The 20,140-nt window shown below is 46.0% G+C and overlaps 1 protein-coding gene and 1 long non-coding RNA gene across 5 annotated transcripts in view; one reads left to right on the top strand and one right to left on the bottom strand.

Moving 5' to 3' along the window:
- Nucleotides 1-11,752, bottom strand: part of LOC115250848 (uncharacterized) — a 28,003-nt gene extending 16,251 nt beyond the window's left edge. The window contains exon 1 of the long non-coding RNA XR_003889408.1: nt 11,634-11,752. This is a non-coding gene — a long non-coding RNA (uncharacterized lncRNA). The remainder of the gene's footprint in view (nt 1-11,633) is intronic.
- On the top strand, nt 3,912-18,717 carry LOC101067463 (sodium- and chloride-dependent GABA transporter 2-like). Of its 4 annotated transcripts, XM_011606111.2 has the most exons (15): nt 3,912-4,504; nt 5,069-5,299; nt 6,286-6,420; nt 11,676-11,816; nt 11,904-11,991; nt 12,062-12,194; nt 12,514-12,648; nt 13,314-13,417; nt 13,772-13,896; nt 14,561-14,673; nt 14,759-14,896; nt 14,991-15,093; nt 16,719-16,819; nt 17,003-17,173; nt 17,250-18,717. In XM_011606111.2, exons 1-15 carry the CDS (start codon nt 4,435-4,437, stop codon nt 17,385-17,387), a joined length of 1,926 nt encoding a protein of 641 aa, XP_011604413.2. In that variant the 5' UTR covers nt 3,912-4,434; the 3' UTR covers nt 17,388-18,717. The 4 variants fall into 4 exon arrangements, with proteins under 4 accessions (XP_011604413.2, XP_029696945.1, XP_029696946.1 ...); XM_029841085.1 differs by having other exon boundaries at nt 11,676-11,991; XM_029841086.1 differs by having other exon boundaries at nt 4,482-4,612; nt 11,676-11,991.
- Nucleotides 18,718-20,140: the final 1,423 nt, after the last annotated feature.

The following is a 20,140-nucleotide window of genomic DNA, read 5'->3' as shown; positions in this document are numbered from 1 at the left end:
AAACCACAAAACTCTGTCTAGGAAGTAAGTTGTTATAGCCCAGGATGGAGACAGCAAAACTCCAGTACCAATGTGCATTAGAAATGTGCCTCTCCAAAGGGAAAATTTAGACAGCATATACAGTATACTACCGTGAGCCCTCCTAAAAAGGTGACATTCCCAGCCTGATTGGGGAACTATTGTTATGATTGGGTTTTAACAGGACCCGAAAGCAGGCAAGAACGCAGTGATAAAAAGTCCAAAAATAAGTTTTCTTTAACAAATACAAAAACGGCAGTCCTCCTGGACTGCAGGGAAGCACTAGTTCAAACTTCTGGGGCGCACAGGGAGCTCCAGCGCACAGCCAACACAGGAGTTGGGTTCTGCACGTTTCACAAGTCCAACAAGACGGCATGAAGACCTCAAAAGAGCAGGGAAACGCACAATTAACAAGACTCCAAAATACTCCAACACTGGCAGGCAGACGCACCCTCCTTAAATAGGTGTCCTGCCTGCAGCGCCAGCTATTGCTCATCGACTCCTCTCCAAAAACACCAAACAACCCGGAACCCTGGACCCCAACAACTATTCCTGCTTGGCTGCCAAACATGTATTGTCCATTTTCAGATGTCTTCACAGTAACTGTACCTTTTGACATCAACCATCCTTCCAAAGTAGTTTGTTGTTGTCCACATGATAAACTCAACATAGCCAAGGAAGTCAGAGAATTTCCTTATCATGTGCAAGCCTGAATTGTGTGTATTTTCATGTATCATATGTGCAGTAAAGATGAACATGCTCAGAGTCCACCAATTACTGTAGGTGCGCAACCACGCTGTATAAAATGTGACTGTGTCGCTTACAGGCATCCGTGTGGCTGCATAGTAGAGACAGCACACTGTGGACTTGCAACCACGGTGCTGATGCAAGACCACGGTGCCCAAACACACACAGTGTATGGGACCAGTCATTGAACCTTTTGTATAGCCACCCAAAAATGTACATGGTACATTTGTACCACGCAAAATGCTACATTGTGACAAACTAAACAGAACTCAATAGCATGAAGCTATTGTCTTCAGCTGGAAGAGCAAGAGGATAACTTGGTAACTGTCCTTGACCATTACATCTGCTGAAGTGTGGCCATCAGGACTGGGGCAAACCTTAACAATGTGTCAAGTGGGTCACAAGGCCCAGGGGGGCTGAGGGTCTACAATCATCACCACAGAACCCTATGGGATGTCGGCTGAAGATGACTGCCACTTGGACAGGACTGCAGCCCAGGTAGTACACTTACATGAAGCGGGCTCCGAATTGGTCAGCAAGCACTTGTGCATGCTTCCACTGCCTGCAACTGAGGTGCTCATCCTGAGGAGACATCCTGAGGCAGGGAGACCCTCAGACTACCCCATCAGCATTTGATTGTGGGACTGTGCACACTCAGGACGCATGTGGCCAAAATGTAATTTACATTTGCTTTGCATTATGTACACACAGGTCCTGATACGTACACAGAGCTGAGAGCAATGTTTCCTTGTTATTTTTCTCCAACATGCTTTTGTTCTGCTACCTAATATGAAGTCCTTTCCATTTTATTGGAATGGCGCGAACTGTTGTGACTGGTGACACAAAGCCAACCACTGTAGATCAGTGACTCACTGACCTCATTGTCCGACATAATTACAAGTAGTCTTAAAGCATGCAGAAATTGCACATGCTGTGACAGTTGTAATCCTTGTTGCACCAGTTTTTACGAGTGCCAGTCTGTCGGGACACAACAATGGTGTCTAAATAGAAAGACCCTGAAAGTAGTGCTTTTTGACCCCTGAGACAAAAGAGTCTGCATTTTATGAGGCTGTTTGTTTTTTTCGTGTTGTTCTTAGCTGTTATCATTTCGAGTGACAAAAACATCTAACAGTCTGTTCTGACATATTTGGTAATTACCTCCACCAAGGAGGTCATCAATCTATCAATCAATCTTTATTTATATAGCGTCTGTTACAATCAAAATTGTCTCAAGGTGCTTTCCAGAATCCCAGGGCCTGACCCCCAACAAGCAACAGTGGCAAGGAAAAGCTCCCCTTTAACAGGAAGAAACCTTGAGCAGGACCAGGCTCATGTAGAGGGGGGCTGGGTAGAGAAAGAGGAGAAGGTAGGACAGGTAGAGGACAGAATAGGTAGAGATCATAGAGATACATTACCGGTAATAGTACAAGCTGCTGGTCTAGGAGTTGACGGCTGGTATTTATTCGGTGGTCTGTCTCTCTGTTAGCAAAATAACTTACAAAGTTTTGAATGGATTCTAATGAAGTCTTCAGGAAATGATGATACTGGCCCCAAAAAAAGTTTGTTAAGTTTAGGTGATGTTCTGGATTCCTTTGCTCTTCCAGTGACAAGATGTGTTGAAATTACCTGCTTGGCGGAGGTCCGTGCACTTCAAGTCTTTTTAAATGGCATCTAATTCAAATCCCAGCTTTAGCAGAGTTGCATATGTGCGTGGAAATGCATGTAATGTTCAAAATGTATTAATAAAGTGATAAAACATACCACGACTCCTGATAAAATTTGCCGTTATTCTCTGATTGAAGTCCATGAAACTGAGCTGGTTGGAGCCTGGACTTTTTTTCTTTTTTTTTATTACGGCCAGGGTTCAAATCAACAGTAGGGAGATGGAAGCCCTAAAATTGTGTCAACTCTCCGCTATGTTTTCTATTACCTTCACTGTTTCTAAACGACATGTGAGTCTTTATGGCTAATTTTACAGCTTCACAGCTAATTTTGAAGCTTACAAGCTATATTTATATAATCCCATTTTAGAAATATCCTACAACCCCCCTTACTGACCTTTCTAGTTTTATAATCAACTTTGTTATAAAGTGCAATGATTGTACAACGATGGCCTAAGTAGTTGGCAAACATTAATAAACACAAACACTTTTTGCCGTCCACTGGCCAAACAACAATACAAGTGTAATTGTCAGTGTGTGTTCACTATGTTTTCCAAATGATTATCAAAATGTAGTCTTCCAAGGGGGGGTCCCCCAAACTCCTTGGATGCACCGGTTCGGGTCATACCATTTGAGCATTACTGCTCAAATGGTATGACCCGAACCAGGAAATAAAGTGTTCCATTACGAAACGGTCTGTGCTCTTATAATGAAAAGCACCTGCTTTTGTGTTAGCTCTCGGATTAAACCATTTGTGCGGCTGAATGAAGGGTGGCAGGGATTTTCAGAATGAAAGGGGGGCGAGATGGATGGTGATAGTGTAGATTTATCCACCATCCATCTTTAGTGAGGATGATGCTCAAGATGGGAAAATATTGAGAGAAGGGAAAAAAGGGGTTAAAGGAAGAAGGGAGATAAAGCGATCGGTAACTCAGATGGAATATGGGGAAAGAGTCGATGCTGCACTTGACACTGGTGTTGAGCTACATTGTAGCTTGATGTGATTGGTGAACAATAGGGAGTGATCATTATCCAGAATGGTGCGAGATAAACATTGCCTCTCTGCAGACAGGACAGAGTATGGGAGGCAAAGGGATCATTTTTTTAAAAAAAAGCAAATTGGCAGACATTTATGAAGGAAAGTGATAGAGAGTTAAATGAAGTCAGTGAGGAACTGAGCATAGAGGTGCTTGATTCTAAAAATAAAACAAGGCATCTTAGCAGCTGCAGCAAAAGCTATTCCAGCGACCAAAGGTAATGGGAGAAAGGAGGCATTACTATGAGAAGTGAAAGGAGGTAGTGGAAAACAGAAACATGCATTTAGACGAAAAAAAAAAAAAAAATTAAGAATACAATTTCCAACATTTGATTTAGTTCAAGAAGGCCTAGGGAGCACTGAGAAGAGAAATAAGACAGACAAAAAGAAACTTCTGGAGATAATACTGTGACTCATAGGAAAGGTAACAAAGGTATTGGAGGTATGGGGGGTGGTTAAAAAGATGGCTGGAGATAAGAGAGAGTAATGCTATCGGCTTTGGTGGAGGACGGTGTCACAGCAGTGACAGACAAAGAAAAGGCAGAGCTGATGGCAAATACCTTTGTCAAAGTCCAGTTCAGATAATTATCAGAGAAGGGAAAGAGGGGAAGAAGAATAACTAAAGCGGAGAAAAGAGAAATATAATAGCAGGTTATAAAAACAAGGTTAAGAATCGCTACAGCAACTTAAACAGTATACTATATATTGTGGGGAAAACACCCATGTGGTCGAAGTGAGCATTGTTACGAACTGGAAACAGCACAGCATGTGTTTTTTAACATGCAGGCAGTAAAGTGGTGAAAGGAAACCGATCAAGGATGCGCCGAGGAAACTGGGAATGGTGGATGGGGGTGAGAAGGGCAGGAGGAAAGAGGTTGGTTAATTTCTGACCTGTACTGGACGAGTAAAAAGGAGATACGTATAGATAAGCGAGATAGTGGACCAGAAGGTGGCAGTAATGCAACAATATGAATGCCGGCTGCCGTTAAAACCAAAAGAAGAAGAATTTGGGACGGCAGCGGCGTTCAGGTTAGAGCGGAAGGTAGGAATAAAATACCGTTGTATTCTGTGAAAATGTAACTCGAAAGCTTCTCCTCATGCATCCCTTTCAGAAAGGCTGCGATGTCAAAATCGCTTGTGCCGTGTTCAGGTTCGTGCAGCAAAAAAAAAAAAAAAAATGTTATGAAAGCGATATAATTGCAGCTGTTGTACAATTGCTGTTATTAAACTGTTATTATTTTTGGTTCATATTGTGTAATGTATAGTTTAGTCACATTCTACACTCGGAAAATGTAGATGATGGTCACATAAAGTCTAAGCATGTGGAGCTAATTAATCTAAATTAATAAAATCTGCAGGCGGACATTACAGCCAATGTAATATGTAAAAGTAAAAGGGGGGGAGAGAAGAGAAAAAAAAAAAGCAAGCACCACGTTACAAAACCCAAATTATATCACCCCGTACCAGAGCCGTCAAGATAAAGGTACACCCTCACTGGTCCTGGGAGATATGCAAGAAGCAGAGGGAGCGGAATCTTGACATTTAATCCCAAGCCTTTTGCTTTTTAAGTTTAAAACGTAACTTTTTGTGCACTATTTCTCCTCAGGAGTTGTACCAAGCGTGTCTCTAATGGCAACTAAAAGACCTCTGCAGCAAGAGGACACTTTTTTCCTCAAAGCCAATACACCAAATGGAGTGGAATCCTGCAAAGATGATGGTCTGCGTGCCAGGGGACAGTGGGCCAACAAGGCAGAGTTTCTGCTGGCAGTGGCAGGACAGATCATTGGCCTGGGTAATGTTTGGAGGTTCCCCTACCTCTGCTACAAGAACGGAGGAGGTAAGAACAGCAGATGTTACTGTGGTGCTCTCTCTCTTTACCAGTAGTCAAACTTTAGGCTCCTCTTATTTTTCTTTAGTTGGATGAATGTGGGCCCCATTCTGAAGTGCACTGCCTGTAGAATGTGAGAGTGTGAAATTTCAGGTTGACTGTAAGAAATGGGCTAGATTTAAACCTAATCTATTGTGTGTGTGTGTGTGTGTGTGTGTGTATAGGGTGGAGGTAATGTGACTAGAACTCAGGTTTTCCCTCCACGCATAAGCCTGATTCAGAGTTAAAGTAATACAGTGATCACGGAGCACCTACATTATGTATAACATGATCAAATTTGTACAATATCCACATTCCTGTTGTTCAAAATGCCAGTCTGTCAAGTTGTTACATATGTGACATAATAGGTCATCTAGAAAGGAAGCCATGTTAATCCACTGAAAAGAAGGAAAGAAAGGTGGCAGTTCGGGGTCTCTTGCGTATAGCTACAGCAATTGTACAATACATACCAGGAAGAGAACTAAATTGCTTCCAAATTTCATAATGTATGAGAGCAAAAGCCAGTATTCCTGCACATGTGCTGAGCACTCGATAGCTTCAGTGCTTACACTGCATTTTCAGTAGTTTATAACTGGATTTTCATTGTGTAAGTGTTTTGTAAATGAGGGGGAATGGCATCGTTGATGAATTGATTTACTTCACCATGTGACCGCACCAGTTGTGGTCGTATGTAGAAAATCTGTTCCTTTTCTGCGCTTAATGGAAAAACGAGGACAGTAATCCAATTATTTTAAGCTTCTTTAAGCTTTTCAAGCCACAATAATGTGTTTAATTGGTTGATCTACGACGCATTAACTGTAATAATACACCATGTTTAGGGACGCCACAGCATATATTGTTGAATACGGTTTACATGTATATAGTTTAATCTCATCGTTGTTTATGAAGCATAATAGTCCTTAGATGTTCGCGCTAACTGGTTTGTGTGGGTGCAGGTGTCTTCTTCATTCCTTATCTGCTGTTTCTGGTGCTGTGTGGCATTCCTTTATTCCTCCTGGAGACTTCACTTGGACAGTACACCAGTCTGGGCGGGGTCAGTGCTTGGAGGGCCATCTGCCCATTATTTGGAGGTACTCATTCTACATCTTTTGATCAGTAGACAGTGCTAGCCTGGAGTCACACAATGACATATTTATATCTCACAGCTTTGTTCTTTTTGCCCAATTTTGTTGTTTTTTGACTCAAAACAATTGTTGTTGGTTCCAGTCCAACTCTTTTCCATTTGTCTGCCTCTGTTATTTCGTTCATGCCCTGCCATGTCAATCACAAGAGTCTCTGGTGTGAGATGCTCTATTCTATAGGGTGCCTGTAGTAGTTGTGCAACCTGTTCTGTAAATGGAGAACTGGAGCTATGTGTCACAGCCCCATTCCCCCAGTTCCCTCCTGTCCCTCTGCCCCAGTAATTTTCCACTCTACCTGCCAGCCACTCCCACCCCGTCAGCTCAACTCCACTCACCTGCAGCACAGCTGCAGCTTATTCCCAACCAGCCCGGCTTATAAGCCTCCCCTGCACGCTCAGTCTTTGCCAGATTGTTCTTCAGCATTTCCATGCAAGACTCTCCAGCACTTCTTACCTGCCTGACCTCCTGTTGCCGAACCTGTTTGCCCCTGACCTGCCTGCACCGCCTGTCTCCCGGTAAACTCACCAGCCTTCCGTCCCTGACCACGACTTCTGCCCCAGCGTTTCTGGTTCCTGTCTGCTCACCTGGTCCTGACCGCTCCGACTGGCCCCGACTTCGCTGGTGCTCATCCCCAGTCTGCTCTGCTGCATCGTCAGCCTCATCTCCTGTAAGCCCCTCTCTGTCACTCCTGCCCGCTGTAAACGGAAGTTCCGAGGGTTCACGTCCTCCCCCTCGGCTCCACATTCCGGCTCTGCTCAAACCCAATCCCTGAGCCCGACACCCATAGACTTTGCGTGGGCCTTGAGCCTGAAGAACGGACTGTTTCCTGTGTTTCCTTGTCTGCCAGAGTTCCTGTTGGCCTGTGTACTAATAAAGGGTCACTACCAACGGTTCCAGCTTTCCAGAATGCTGCTTTTGGGTCCAAATTGCACCCATCACAGTACAATCTGGCCAAACATGGACCCAGCACACTCGTCATCACCTCAGTCTCGCTTGGACCTGGCGGAGGGAAGGCTCCAACAATTCGAGGCCCGGCTAGCCTCCAATGCTGCAGAGGCTCAGCAGGTGGCGTCGGCCCTGGAGCGGGCATTAACTTCAGTAGCCACCCAGGTCCAACAGCTGGTGGTCTCGGTGTCACAACCGGCTGGTCCTGTTCCTGCTCCCCAACCAGGCACTGCTCCAGAGCCCCGGATGGGAGCCCCATCTGGGGCGAGTTGGTCTCCTTCAATCTTCCGCCCTCCCTCGATGGACTCATCGAACTGACTTCTCGGCTGGACAGGCGCATCCAGGCAAGGAGAAGAGGGCTACGACAGGAAGGGGTGGAACACCGTTCATCTGCCCGCCTGCGGGGGTCTCCAGCCGCCCCCAACTGTCTCGCAAAGCCCTCATCTGGGGGGCCAAACCCGTGCAGTTGGGACGCACCAGCTGTACTCCTGAGGAGCGAGAGTGACGCCAGGGGAACCTCTGTCTCTACTTCGTCTCTCATTGTCCAGTAAAAGGGGAGGGCTCAGCAGTACACAGAGGCGTTCTGCCCTCCGAATATCATGACTTCCGGGAGGTGTTCAGCAAGGCTAAGGCTACCTCCCTGCCCCCTCATCGGCCGTATGACAGCGCCAGAAAGAGAGGCCATGGAGGCCTACATTAATGACGCTCTGGCCGCCAGGATCATCCGTCCCTCCTCATCGCCTGCTGGGGCAGGGTTCTTCTTTGTGGAGAAGAAAGACAGGTCCCTGAGGCCCTGCATCGACTATAGGGGCCTCAACGATATCACCGTCAAGAATCGGTACCCTCTCTCACTCATCGCTTCAGCCTTTGAGCTGCTTCAAGGGGCCATGGTCTTCACCAAGTTGGATCTCCGCAATGCCAACCATCTAGTCCGGATCCGGGAGGGGGACGAGTGGAAGACTGCCTTCAACACACCCACTGGACACTATGAGTACCTGGTCATGCCTTTCGGCTTTACTAATGCCCCGGCCGTATTCCAGGCACTCATTAATGACATTTTAAAAGACATGCTCAACAAGAGTGTGTTTGCCTAACTGGACGACATCTTGGTCTTCTTCCGTTCCAAGGAGGAACATGTGTATCATGTCCAGGCCGTCCTCCAACGCCTGCTGGAGAACTCTCTGTTTGTTAAAGCCGAGAAGTGTGAATTCCATGATACCTCCGTCTCTTTCCTGGCATACATTATCGGTCAAGGCAGTGTGGAGATGGACCCCTCCAAGGTCTCTGCCGTCACCTCCTGGCCCGTCTTCGAGTCCCGGAAACAGCTGCAACGGTTCGTAGGGTTCGCCAACTTTTACCGAAGGTTCATCCGGGGATACAGCACCGTGGCCGCTCCACTCACTGCTCTCACCTCCTCCAAGGTACCCTTCCGTTGGTCCCAGGCTGCCAAGGAGGCTTTCCAGAACCTCAAGGCCCAGTTCACCTCAGCTCCCATCTTCCTGGTTCCCGATCCTGAAAGGCAGTTCATAGTAGAGGTGGAAGCTTCTGACGTGGGGGTCAGAGCCGTTCTCTCTCAACGCTCTGCGGATGACCAGAAAATGCACCCCTGTGCCTTCTTCTCCCGACGTCTGTCTCCGGCAGAAAGGAATTATGACATTGGGAACCGAGAACTGTTGGCGGTGAAACTGGCATTGGAGGAATGGTGTCACTGGTTGGAGGGGACTAAATTGCCCTTCCTGGTTTGGACGGACCATAAGAACATCCGTTCAGCAAAGAGACTGAACTCCCGTCAGGCCAGGTGGTCCCTGTTCTTTACCAGATTCAACTTTTCCCTCTCCTATCGGCCGGGCTCCCCCAACATCAAGCCTGACGCTCTATCTCGCCAGTTCTTGGGAACAGAAGACACTGCCCTTAACCCGGACACCATTCTCCCTGCTCCCTGCCTGGTGGCTTCTCTCACCTGGGAGGTAGAGGAGCGTGTAAAAGCTGCCTTGGAGAATCAGCCTGGTCCCAGCTCCTGTCCTGTCCGCCTGTTTGTCCCGGAGGGTCTGAGGTCTGACGTCCTGCAATGGGCCCACGGCTCCCAGCTCACTTGTCACCCAGGTATTCGGCGCACTAAAGAGGTCCTGCAGCGGCGGTTCTGGTGGCCCACTTTAGAGGAGGACACAAGAGAGTTTGTCAACGCCTGCCTGATCTGTAGCCTGCACAAGTCCTCCCACCAGGCCCCTGCCGGTTACCTGCAACCTCTGCCTGTTCCACATCGACCCTGGTCCCATATTTCACTGGGGATTCACCACTATCCTGACAGTGGTAGACCGGTTCAGCAAGATGGCCCAGTTCGTGCCCCTACCCAAGCTTCCATCGGCCAAGGAGACTGCTTAACTTCTGCAGCACATATTTCGGCTCCACGGCCTTCTGTCTGATGTAGTCTCTGATCGGGGTCCCCAGTTCATGTCCGTATTCTGGCGGGAGTTCTGCAGCCTCATCAGGTCCACCGTAAGCCTGTCCTCTGGGTTCCATCCCCAATCCAACGGCCAATCGGAGAGGGTGAATCAGGAGATGGAGACGGCGCTTCGCTGCATGGCGTCCAGACATCCCCCCACTTGGTCCAAGCAGCTACTGTGGGTAGAATATGCCCACAACTCCCTAACCAGCCCTGCCACTGGACTTTCTCCCTTCCAGTGCACCTACGGTTTCCAGCCGCCACTGTTCCCAGCCCTGGAGAAGGAAGCTTCCCGTCCGTCCGTCAAGGCCTTTATCCACCATTGCCGCCAGACCTGGTCCCAGGCCAGGGCTGCTCTCCTACGAGCTGCTGACCGTTACTCGACGGCAGCCAACCGCCATCGTTCAGCTCAACTCCACTCACCTGCAGCACAGCTGCAGCTTATTCCCAACCCGCCCTGCTTATAAGCCTCCCCTGCACGCTCAGTCTTTGCCAGATTGTTCTTCAGCATTTCCATGCAAGACTCTCCAGCGCTTATCTGCCTGACCTCCTGTTGCCGAACCTGTTTGCCCCTGACCTGCCTGCACCGCCTGTCTCCTGATAAACTCACCAGCCTTCCGTCCCTGACCACGACATCTGCCTCAGCGTTTCTGGTTCCTGTCTGCTGAACTGGTCCTGACCGCTCCGACTGGCCCCAAATTCGCTGCTGCTCATCCCCAGTCTGCTCTGCTACTTATTCGGCCTCATGTCCTGTAAGACCCTCTCTGTCACTCCTGCCTGTATGGTTCCGAGGGTTCACGTCCTCCCCCTCGGCTCCGCATTCCGGCTCTGCTCAAACCCAATCCCTGAGCCCGACACCCATAGACTTTGCATGGGCCTTGAGCCTGAAGAACGGACTGTTTCCTGTGTTTCCTTGTCTGCCAGAGTTCCTGTTGGCCTGTGTACTAATAAAGGGTCACTACCAACGGTTCCAGCTTTCCAGAGTGCTGCTTTTGGGTCCAAATTGTACCCGTCACACTATGTGGTTTTCAAAGCATCAACAAAGAATTAATCCAATGTCAAATGATTGCTACGTAATAGTTGTGCAACCGTTTTCACCATGAGGTTATGTGGGTAAGCCACCAAAAGCTAAAATCCTAACGAGTAGAGGAGTAGCGGTGACTGCTAGGCTAATGCTCCTCTTCTGCTGGGTTTAGCCAATTGGTGTCGAGTAAACGTCAGGCACCACCTCAGGAGTTTTTCTTCGGCGATCTAAATACCTAACCTGGAGCAGGGACTTGGATTGGCCCCGTAAAAGTTCCTGCAATTGGCTGTTCGGGGAAGGATCCTGTAACGGAGACACATTATAGTTCTGGCACTGTCAAATTACTCCCTGCAGTGGGATCACGCCTATAATGAAACTTAATATGAATCAAAATATTATCTGTATATTGCTGTGAATTACATAAGCTATCACAAGATTGCTGGACTTTGACAGCAATTCAGAGCAGAAAAAAATTGCACTGCCAAGAGTCATGACTTGTTTTTGATCCACTATTTTCAAAGAACAACTTTATATATTAGAAGCAGATTATGTCTGCTGTATCTCCCCTTCTCCTCCTGTTTTAACTGGCCAGCCATCAGCAGGAGGGCCCGCACTAGCCTGCTCCTAACAGTTTCTGCCTGTTTTAAAGGGAGTTTGTTTCCTTGGCATTGTTGCTTGCTTGGGGATCAGCCTCTGGCTAAAGTTCAGTCGTGATTGTAAAATAATTTGAATTGAAGTGAAAGTTGGCACCTTGGTATCGTGGATGTCCTCTCAACTCGTATGTTTGCACAGGTCTCGGCTATGCCAGCCAGGTGATCATCCTGCATGGCTGCGTGTACTACATAGTCATCCTGGCCTGGGCACTCTTCTATCTGGTCTACAGCTTCCAGGCGGAACTGCCCTGGTCGCACTGTAACAACACATGGAACACTGGTCAGCACATTTGGCGAGCATCAATGCACGTTTCCAAAAATGACATGTTGCATGCTGAAAAGGCAAATCTTTGGTGTGCTCCTGCAGGAACATGCATTCTCTTCAACCACCAAAACCAAACGGTCAATGGCAGCCTCCCTGAGAACGCCACCTCTCCTGTCATGGAGTTTTGGGAGTGAGTGTAATGTCACGTTTAGTGGGATCGTTGCCATAGATTGTCTGTAGTGATCGTGTGTGTGTTGTAGGCGAGAAGTTCTCAACCTTTCAGACAATTTGGACAAACTCGGTCCAATCAACTGGAAGCTAGCTCTGTGTTTAGCGGCTATCTGGGTTATCTGCTACTTTTGTGTTTGGAAGGGAGTCAAGTCTACTGGAAAGGTGAGTGGAAAGCATTCCAGTGTCACCTGTGGCCGGCTCGAAGAATATAAGTGTAGACATTATAGTTGCATTTTTGTAGATTTAAATGTTTCATTGCCAAGCTAGTTTTGATATTCAGGAGTTGAAATCAGCGTCATGCTACAAAACATGAGGGATCTGATAAGAAAATAAGAAATATTGTTTACCATTGTGTATAATAATAATAAGTTACAGGTTTTCTTAAGGTTTCTTTCTGCTTCTGTCTCTGTTGCCATCAAATCCCTCTTGATTTCTCTCCCTCCCTGCTGCTATGACCACATCCCGGTGGTGTATCCAACAGGTGGTGTATCTGACAGCCACCTTCCCTTACGTCATGCTGCTCGTGCTCCTGGTGCGTGGCATCACACTTCCGGGAGCGGGCCGGGGAATCATTTACTACCTCAAACCTGACATTGGTCGGCTGGCAGACCCAGAGGTACAAAGAACGCCCACAAATCCCCGTCCATTTGTGTAGAAGCTGTGTTATACTAAATGTTCTCTCTGAGAAATGTTTCTAGTCACTCTTGCAGAGAGTATAAAAGCTCATTCAGGCAGGGGGAGGGCCCTGTCGCTTAACATGCAGTTTTATCTCATCGGCAGTTAAACTGGCAGGACTGTCAGTGTTTGGTGAAATAAAATATATTTATTATATTTACTATATTTATTTTTTTGTATCTATATTGTGTCTGCAGCATTACTACTAGTTCTGAGATTACAAATATCTGTTTATCTTTCAATGTTTTGTAACTCATCCCATTATGTTTCTGTTACATTTTTAGATTTTAAGTGTTTTGAAACTTACTTGAGGAGTTTTGGAGGAGTTATGGTGCTATGTAATGAGAGTTAATATAGCAACAGTTATAATTTGAAAGTATAACCTGCTTCTAAGGTAAGTTTAATGGAGTTTATGTTTCATTGCCTAATTTTAAGATGCCATTTGTTCTCTGACTAACCGAGAGAGAAATTCAGAAATCATGGCATGGATTGCTGTTTCTCAGCCCCGTCTGAGTTTTAAATTTAATTCAAGGTTATTAAAATAATTATACATACATTCAATCATGTTCTTTTCTTTTTTCCACCTCTCTTTTTCTTTTTCTCCAGGTGTGGATGGACGCAGGTACCCAGATATTTTTCTCCTATGGAATCTGTCTGGGGAGTCTCACGGCCCTCGGCAGTTATAACAAATACAACAATAATTGCTATAAGTGAGACACTGTCGCACGGACCGAATACACACTTTTTCAGATTTTCAAACACTCATATGCACACACACCAAACACAGACTTTTCAGATGTCATCTATTCACTGAATAATGTAAACTGTGAGTCCTGAATTGTTAGCTGGATTTCAGAAAGAATGGCTGGAATGGACAGAGAAAACAAACTCATAGCCACACCTCCAAAAAAAAAGGCCCTCGCTGCCACATTTCTAACACCACAGTACAAACACACACACACACCATGGACTTCACCCTAACATATTTATATAAGCTAGTTTTCCTCTAGGCTCTGTGTTTCCGTGATGTTAAAGGAACTTTCTTTTCCTCTGTGACCTTGCAGGGACTCTTTCCTTCTTTGCCTCCTGAACAGCAGCACCAGCTTCCTGGCAGGATTTGCCATTTTCTCAGTGCTGGGCTTCATGGCTGAAGAGCAAGGCATGGACGTATCCAACGTAGCCCAGTCAGGTAAACCACTTTTCTCCAACCAACAGACACCTAACTGCTAAACATCACATTCCACTGCAGTAGTTGGTGATCCTCCAGCCTGTACTGGAACCAAAACCAGGTGGTTTTGTTCATTGCATCAGTCTAGTGCACAATCAAGTGGATGCGCTGCCTGAATCTACAACTGCTTTCTGGAAATAAACCAAGACAGAATGCACAGTGTGTGGGAGACGTTAAAGTGTGAATGTAAAACATCATTACAACAATATCTCCAATAGTTGCTCTTTTCTTGGGGTTTCCATGTCACAATTCCCAGTCATTTAGCTGTATGCTGATCTTCTGAACAGTTGGCACACAATCTAAGCTTAAAGACCGAAATTAGCACCTGAAGCTATGGGGGTGGTGCTGATTCACCCTGGAAAGATCTCAGATTAGCTGCCCCCAAGTTTTGGTGCATCAGGATTATGACAGCTGCTGCCTGGCTTTAGATCCCCTTTTTCGGGATTCCAAAAAAACTGCATCAGTCGACCCATTTGTGACACCTATGCCATATTTATGTAATATACCGTTTGGAGTGCATTACATCTAGGACAATCTATTTTTCTTCTTTTCCAACCTAGTTAGATTTCCGGGTCATTCTCACAAACGTGCGCACAAACGAACTGTTCATCGTGTGTTCTGACAGGCCCGGGGCTCGCCTTCATCGCCTTCCCCAGAGCTGTATCCATGATGCCTGTCCCACAGCTCTGGGCCGTCTGCTTCTTCATCATGATCATCATGTTGGGCCTGGACACACAGGTAGACGCACGCGCACGCGCGTGACTTCAGTAAACGACTCTGACAGCATCGAGCACGTGCGAACAATCCCACATGTGTCTCCCAGTTTGTGAGTTTGGAGGCGCTGATGACGTCGGTGACTGACCTCTACCCCCACCTGATCCGACGGGGCCGCCGCAGGGAGTTGCTGCTGCTCTTTGTCTGCTCCGTCTGCTTTCTGGCAGGACTGGTCATGGTCACACCGGTAAGTGCACAGACAAGCTGATAAGGTTGTCAGATCTCCTCTCCTCTCTGTGTTTTCTCGAATGGAATAAAGTGACTTTTTACCATCTATCCAGGGGGGGATCTACGTGTTTCAGATCTATGATCACTACTCGTGCAGCGGTGCCAGTCTGCTGCTCCTGGCCATTTTCCAATCTGTGGCCGTCGGCTGGATTTATGGTACAGATGCCGACTCCTCTTACCTTTTCCTTTGCTGCAAGATAGCTACTGACGGAATCTACTTCTTTTCGATAAAAAGTGCACCAAAGATATATTAAATACAAACACTTTTCAATTACTATAAGTTGAAACTTCTGCCCTTTTTGCTCCATTCTAAAGATCATCAAAGGAGCCACTGATTCTAAAGGCATTTCTGTAGATCAGCCTCAATAAGATGATCTGATTCTTCACACCTTCACATGCCTTGTTATTGAAAACAGATGTGATCAGAATCCGATTCTGATTCCAATTGAAAACACGTGTAACATTCCAAGAGCAGAGGGGAAAATATTTAGCAGAAATCCATTGACAGCTGAAACCCAGGTATGTAGACCATATATAAACCAAATTATGAAACTTTACCACTCGCTCTGGGCCTTGGCCTCACCGACAGAAGCAAAATGCTAAAGTGTGGTGTGGCCACAACATGAACGTCTTTGGTAGAAACGGCAGACACACAATCCTTCAGGTTAACATACAAAAGAGGGCCGTCCTACATGAGAATATTGATTTAAAAAAGTCAGATAACGATTCCTATGATGCCTATTAATAGGTACACAGTTCAGGATTCTGGATCTCTGGGTTTGGAGAACACACATTCCTAAACCAGCTCAGTCAAGCTGTCTACTTCCTGTCTACTTCCTCTCCATCTCTAGTCAAGCAATCCGCAGACAGTGTATTCACGCGGCTGTTGTAAAGAGACTGGCTCCTGGCCAGGTCTGTCTCTCTTTTAATGGCCGATACCTAAATCAGGCCCTAAATCAGCTGCCAGCCCGCCGCCTCTCAGTCGGGGTCAGGCGGCCCAGCGAGACGCTATCCTCACCAGGCAAAAACAGTCATTAGGCATGAGGAGTATCAAGACGTCCTATGTCTCCGGCAAATCACTGTGTAATCATGTCGGTCAGCAGAAAGTGTGTGTGTGTGTGTGTGACAAATAACAAGGAAGCCTATTTTTATGGCTCTCCCAGCAGTAGGTGAGTTGAGCAGGGGACTTAAGAGAGGGGGGGTTAAATAGAGGTGGGACACAATGGTCGGGACTCTCTACCCCCCCCCCCCCCCCCCCACACACACACACACACACACACACACACCACTCTTTATGACTGGGATTTTCAACTTTCTTTTTTACGATCAAATTATTAAAAAAGAAAAAAAGGCTTTTTGGTGTGTTGCAAACTAAGGTGACGTGTTTTACCTTGAAACTAATCCCTCATGAGCCTGATTGTTCCCAATTAAATAAAAAGTCCATTTTGTGTAGCTGCACTGACAATGTTTGGCCAATAATTACTGCGACTGTGATTATTGATCCTGCTAATAGGATTTTATTTTCTCTAATCCAAGTGGATCAGGAGGTTAAGTGGTGTGTTAAGGATTGTGGTGTGTCTGAAGGTTAATAAGCAGCATTTTTAGAGCAATGAGTCCCTCTTTCTGCTAATCATTTCAGCATTTTTGCTTTTCCTAGTCCGCTTGATCTGCTTCTCCTGCTTTCTAGAAAACAAAGACATTTATGAATAGGGGAGTGTACAGCAGTCACAAGTTAAACTCCAGCTGTGGTGATATCATGATAAAGTTATTCTCACCCACAGGAGCCGAACGCTTCCGGGCCAACATCAGACACATGACCGGCAAGAAGCCCCTGTTCATCTTCAAACTGTGCTGGAAATACTTGACCCCAGCTGTGTGCACTGTGAGTCCACGCTGAGATTCTCCTGTTTGTAATACTCAAGAAAAGATGTGTAATAGAATTGTGGTACCAAATCTACTGTATATAAGTCTTTTAGGAACCAGAGAACATAGACTTATATTTAGTTGCATTTCCCATACATTGAGTCCTGGTTCATCTGGGATTGTTTTGGTCTTTCTACTTAAGGCTACCTTCCTGTTTTCCCTGGTGAACTGGTCTCCACTTAGCCTGGTCAGAGGTCTCGTGGCCCCGGCCTGGGCCACCGCACTTGGTTTGGTGCTCACGTTCTCCTCTGTTTCCCTAATTCCCATCTGGGCCATCTATGCCTTCTCCGTCACCCCAGGAACACTGGCTCAGGTAACACGAGTGCCTTTCTGTAATGAATAAACCAAAATGAATTGAAAGCCAACCAATTACTTTTTATCTTCTGCAGCGATTCAAACATCTTTGCAGCCCTGCCCAGGATTTACCGGCAGCCAACCCGCCAACGATGTACATCCCCGTGCTCCCCCTGACCGAAAAAGCAAAGGAGGGGGACGCAGACCTCATGCAGAATCGGTTGACCGTGTAATGGTTGGTGACGATGAGCCTTTGACTGCTGGTCAGCCAATGCCATGTGGGGAAGGGGAACACGGAAGTGAAGCCTGCTGGGTCCCAATTTAGATTTTGAATGTAAAGATTTGTTTACAGGAGCAATTACCCTCTGGTGCGTGATTGATTTTAAATGGCACAGTTAACAGAGCAATAAGTAAAAACAAAAACAAAGCACTGACTAAAAATTAATTACATTCAATGTATGTTTAAATAACCTATTTATTGGTTCACAAGTAGCCTCAATCTTACTGTGTGTATGCTGTGCTACAAGAAGCTATTCTTATTGGATATTCATATAAGACTGAACAGTGGTTCACTGTTCTCAGTACAGCTCTATCATTAAACTTGCTATCGTTAAACTGAATTGTGCCGCAACTAACTTGCTTCACACTCTGTTTCCTGTTTTTTGTTTGTGCGGGGTTTTTTTAAAATATCATGCTGAAAGTCTTTTATTTTTTGGTTCAGAATCCAATATTGTAAAGTGATCACGCTGTAACTCAGTCATATTGTTGCTAGCCATGTGGAGAGAGAGCTGTTGTTCTGGTGCTTTTTCAGGCCACTTTTTCACTGCTGCCCATTACTGAAGCCACTCTGACGGGTTTTGTTCAAGGTTTTTACACCATTGATTACGTTCACACTTTTCTCCAAAGGCTTGTGTTCACATATGTGCTAATGCAAGGGTTCTTATGCCGTTACAGTTTAGGTAACAACTTTCATGTAACACATGCATGTATTACATAAAGAAATGTTAATCCTAATAACAATATTGTTTCCCATTATCTTTGGCAAAATTGTTGCAATGTACCATTAATGCAGCAGAAAATGTGTTTTGTTATGTTCAGTAAATTTAAAATATTTCTTGATGACGTGGCGCAAATGGTTTTTATATTTTTCCTCCTATGTTCATGCAATTTACTCATCATGCTGTCTTTATTTTTCATTCCCCTTGGCACGCAGTGTGAACATGTATCAACGCCGCAGTGTCAAATGTTTTTCTGTGTTGATGTCAATCCAAAAAAGATAAGGCTGGTGATTTTCAAGGCAGTTGTACCCCCCCCCCCCCACCACCACCACCACTAGCCCATTTGGTGGTGTGTTGAAAGTGCTGTTACCGTTGCTCTATTATTCCAGGTGTTTTATCATCATCATCATCATCAATCCACCTGGTACTGTATGTTAACATGATTTTAATTTGTTGGATCAAGGTGAGTTGCTTACAGCCTTATTGGTGTGCCTCTTTTTATCATTATCTTCTTGATTTTTTTATATCTGATTTTAAATGCTGCAATACACTGTGGTTGAAAACACTCTGGCTGTGTTTATTTCTTGGTGAATAATTGAGCTGCACAGGTGTCTGCAGGAGCACCTGTTTCCTTGGGGAGCACCGCTCCCTGGCTGTCATGGTAACAGATGTACAGCACACGCCTCAGATGGAGAGGGAGCACAAGGGGACACCATTGCTGAGATATAATGGCGTGTGGATTATGTAATCGGCTTCGCCAATTAACTGTATTGAATTCCTTCCTCTTGCAGTCATCGCACACACACACACACACGTGGCCCAGCACGCACGTTTTCACACTTGTTTTCGGCTGGCATCCGCTGCCACACATGGGATCCGGGTTTACTGCGTAATTATGTGTGTGTGGATCAAAGCGGACAGTTTCTGTCCATATTGCTTTGGCATACGTTTCCTCTTCCAGATGATGGGGATTAAAGAGGATCCAGGGAGCAGAGTGTGTGTATATGTGCATGTTGGGGGTGGATGAAAGTTGCCTAATTTTGTGCTCTGATCCTCTGGATGAAATACGTTTCACCACGTGTGTTAATCCCTTTAGGTACTCGGTGAGTTGCTCTTCATGGTGGAGCGGAGAAAAGCATTCTTTTTCCCCACGTGACTGATCAAGCGTCCTCTTTTTTATTTATTTATTTTACTGGTGTTTATTTATTTTATTTCAGGGAAACTTGACAGATTAGTAAAAAGGAGAAGCAGGCAGGCAGTGACGTGTATATGTGTGTGTGGGGGGGGGGGGGGGGGGGGGGGGGGGGGCTGAGGATGGAGGACAGGCGGAGAGAAACATTGGGGGCGGGGTTGTGTTGCGTAACTGCTGGGTGATTTTGATATGAAGTTGAGGACCATTCTGGATCTGCAGGGAGAAATAGGACAATATTTTACCAAGGGTGACGAGGACCCTTCCTGTCTTCCAGGGAAATGGAATAATGAGGGTTTTTGTCCTGTTGTAAGCCTTTCTTGTCCAGATCAGCAGGTAGCTGTGGAACGTCTTGAATAATGGGCAGTTTGAGTTCTGCAGAGGCAACATGCGCTCCGCATCAAGCCTATGTGCAACTGTAAACCTAGCTTTGTGGTCATTTTGTTTTCATTTTAGCTCCTCTTTTATGCTAATTGCTGTAGTTTTACATTTCTGCATGTCTTGGTTGGTTGTTGTCAGCATTCAAGATTCCAAAGGATTTATTTTTTTTACCTGGACATGCATCTTTTCTGTTTGTCCAGTCCAGAAGGGAAAGCTACCGCCGGCTAAGATGCTAAAGCCTGGATAGTTCAGGCACAATTCGCAAAAGTATTACAACAGTAACTTTCCAGGCCCTCACATTTCAATCCACTAAAACCCGCTGCGAGAGTCAGCATTTGGTGGCCTTCTTGCTGGGATTTATCAGCAACCGTGGCGAGGCTTACTGTGGCAGCACACCGTGTTCCACCATCCACCCACA

Source organism: Takifugu rubripes, chromosome 8, assembly GCF_901000725.2.
Source record: "Takifugu rubripes chromosome 8, fTakRub1.2, whole genome shotgun sequence".
NCBI classification, from domain to species: domain Eukaryota; kingdom Metazoa; phylum Chordata; class Actinopteri; order Tetraodontiformes; family Tetraodontidae; genus Takifugu; species Takifugu rubripes.
Note: the sequence above shows the minus strand (reverse complement) of the source record. Positions and strands in the feature narration are given on the sequence as shown.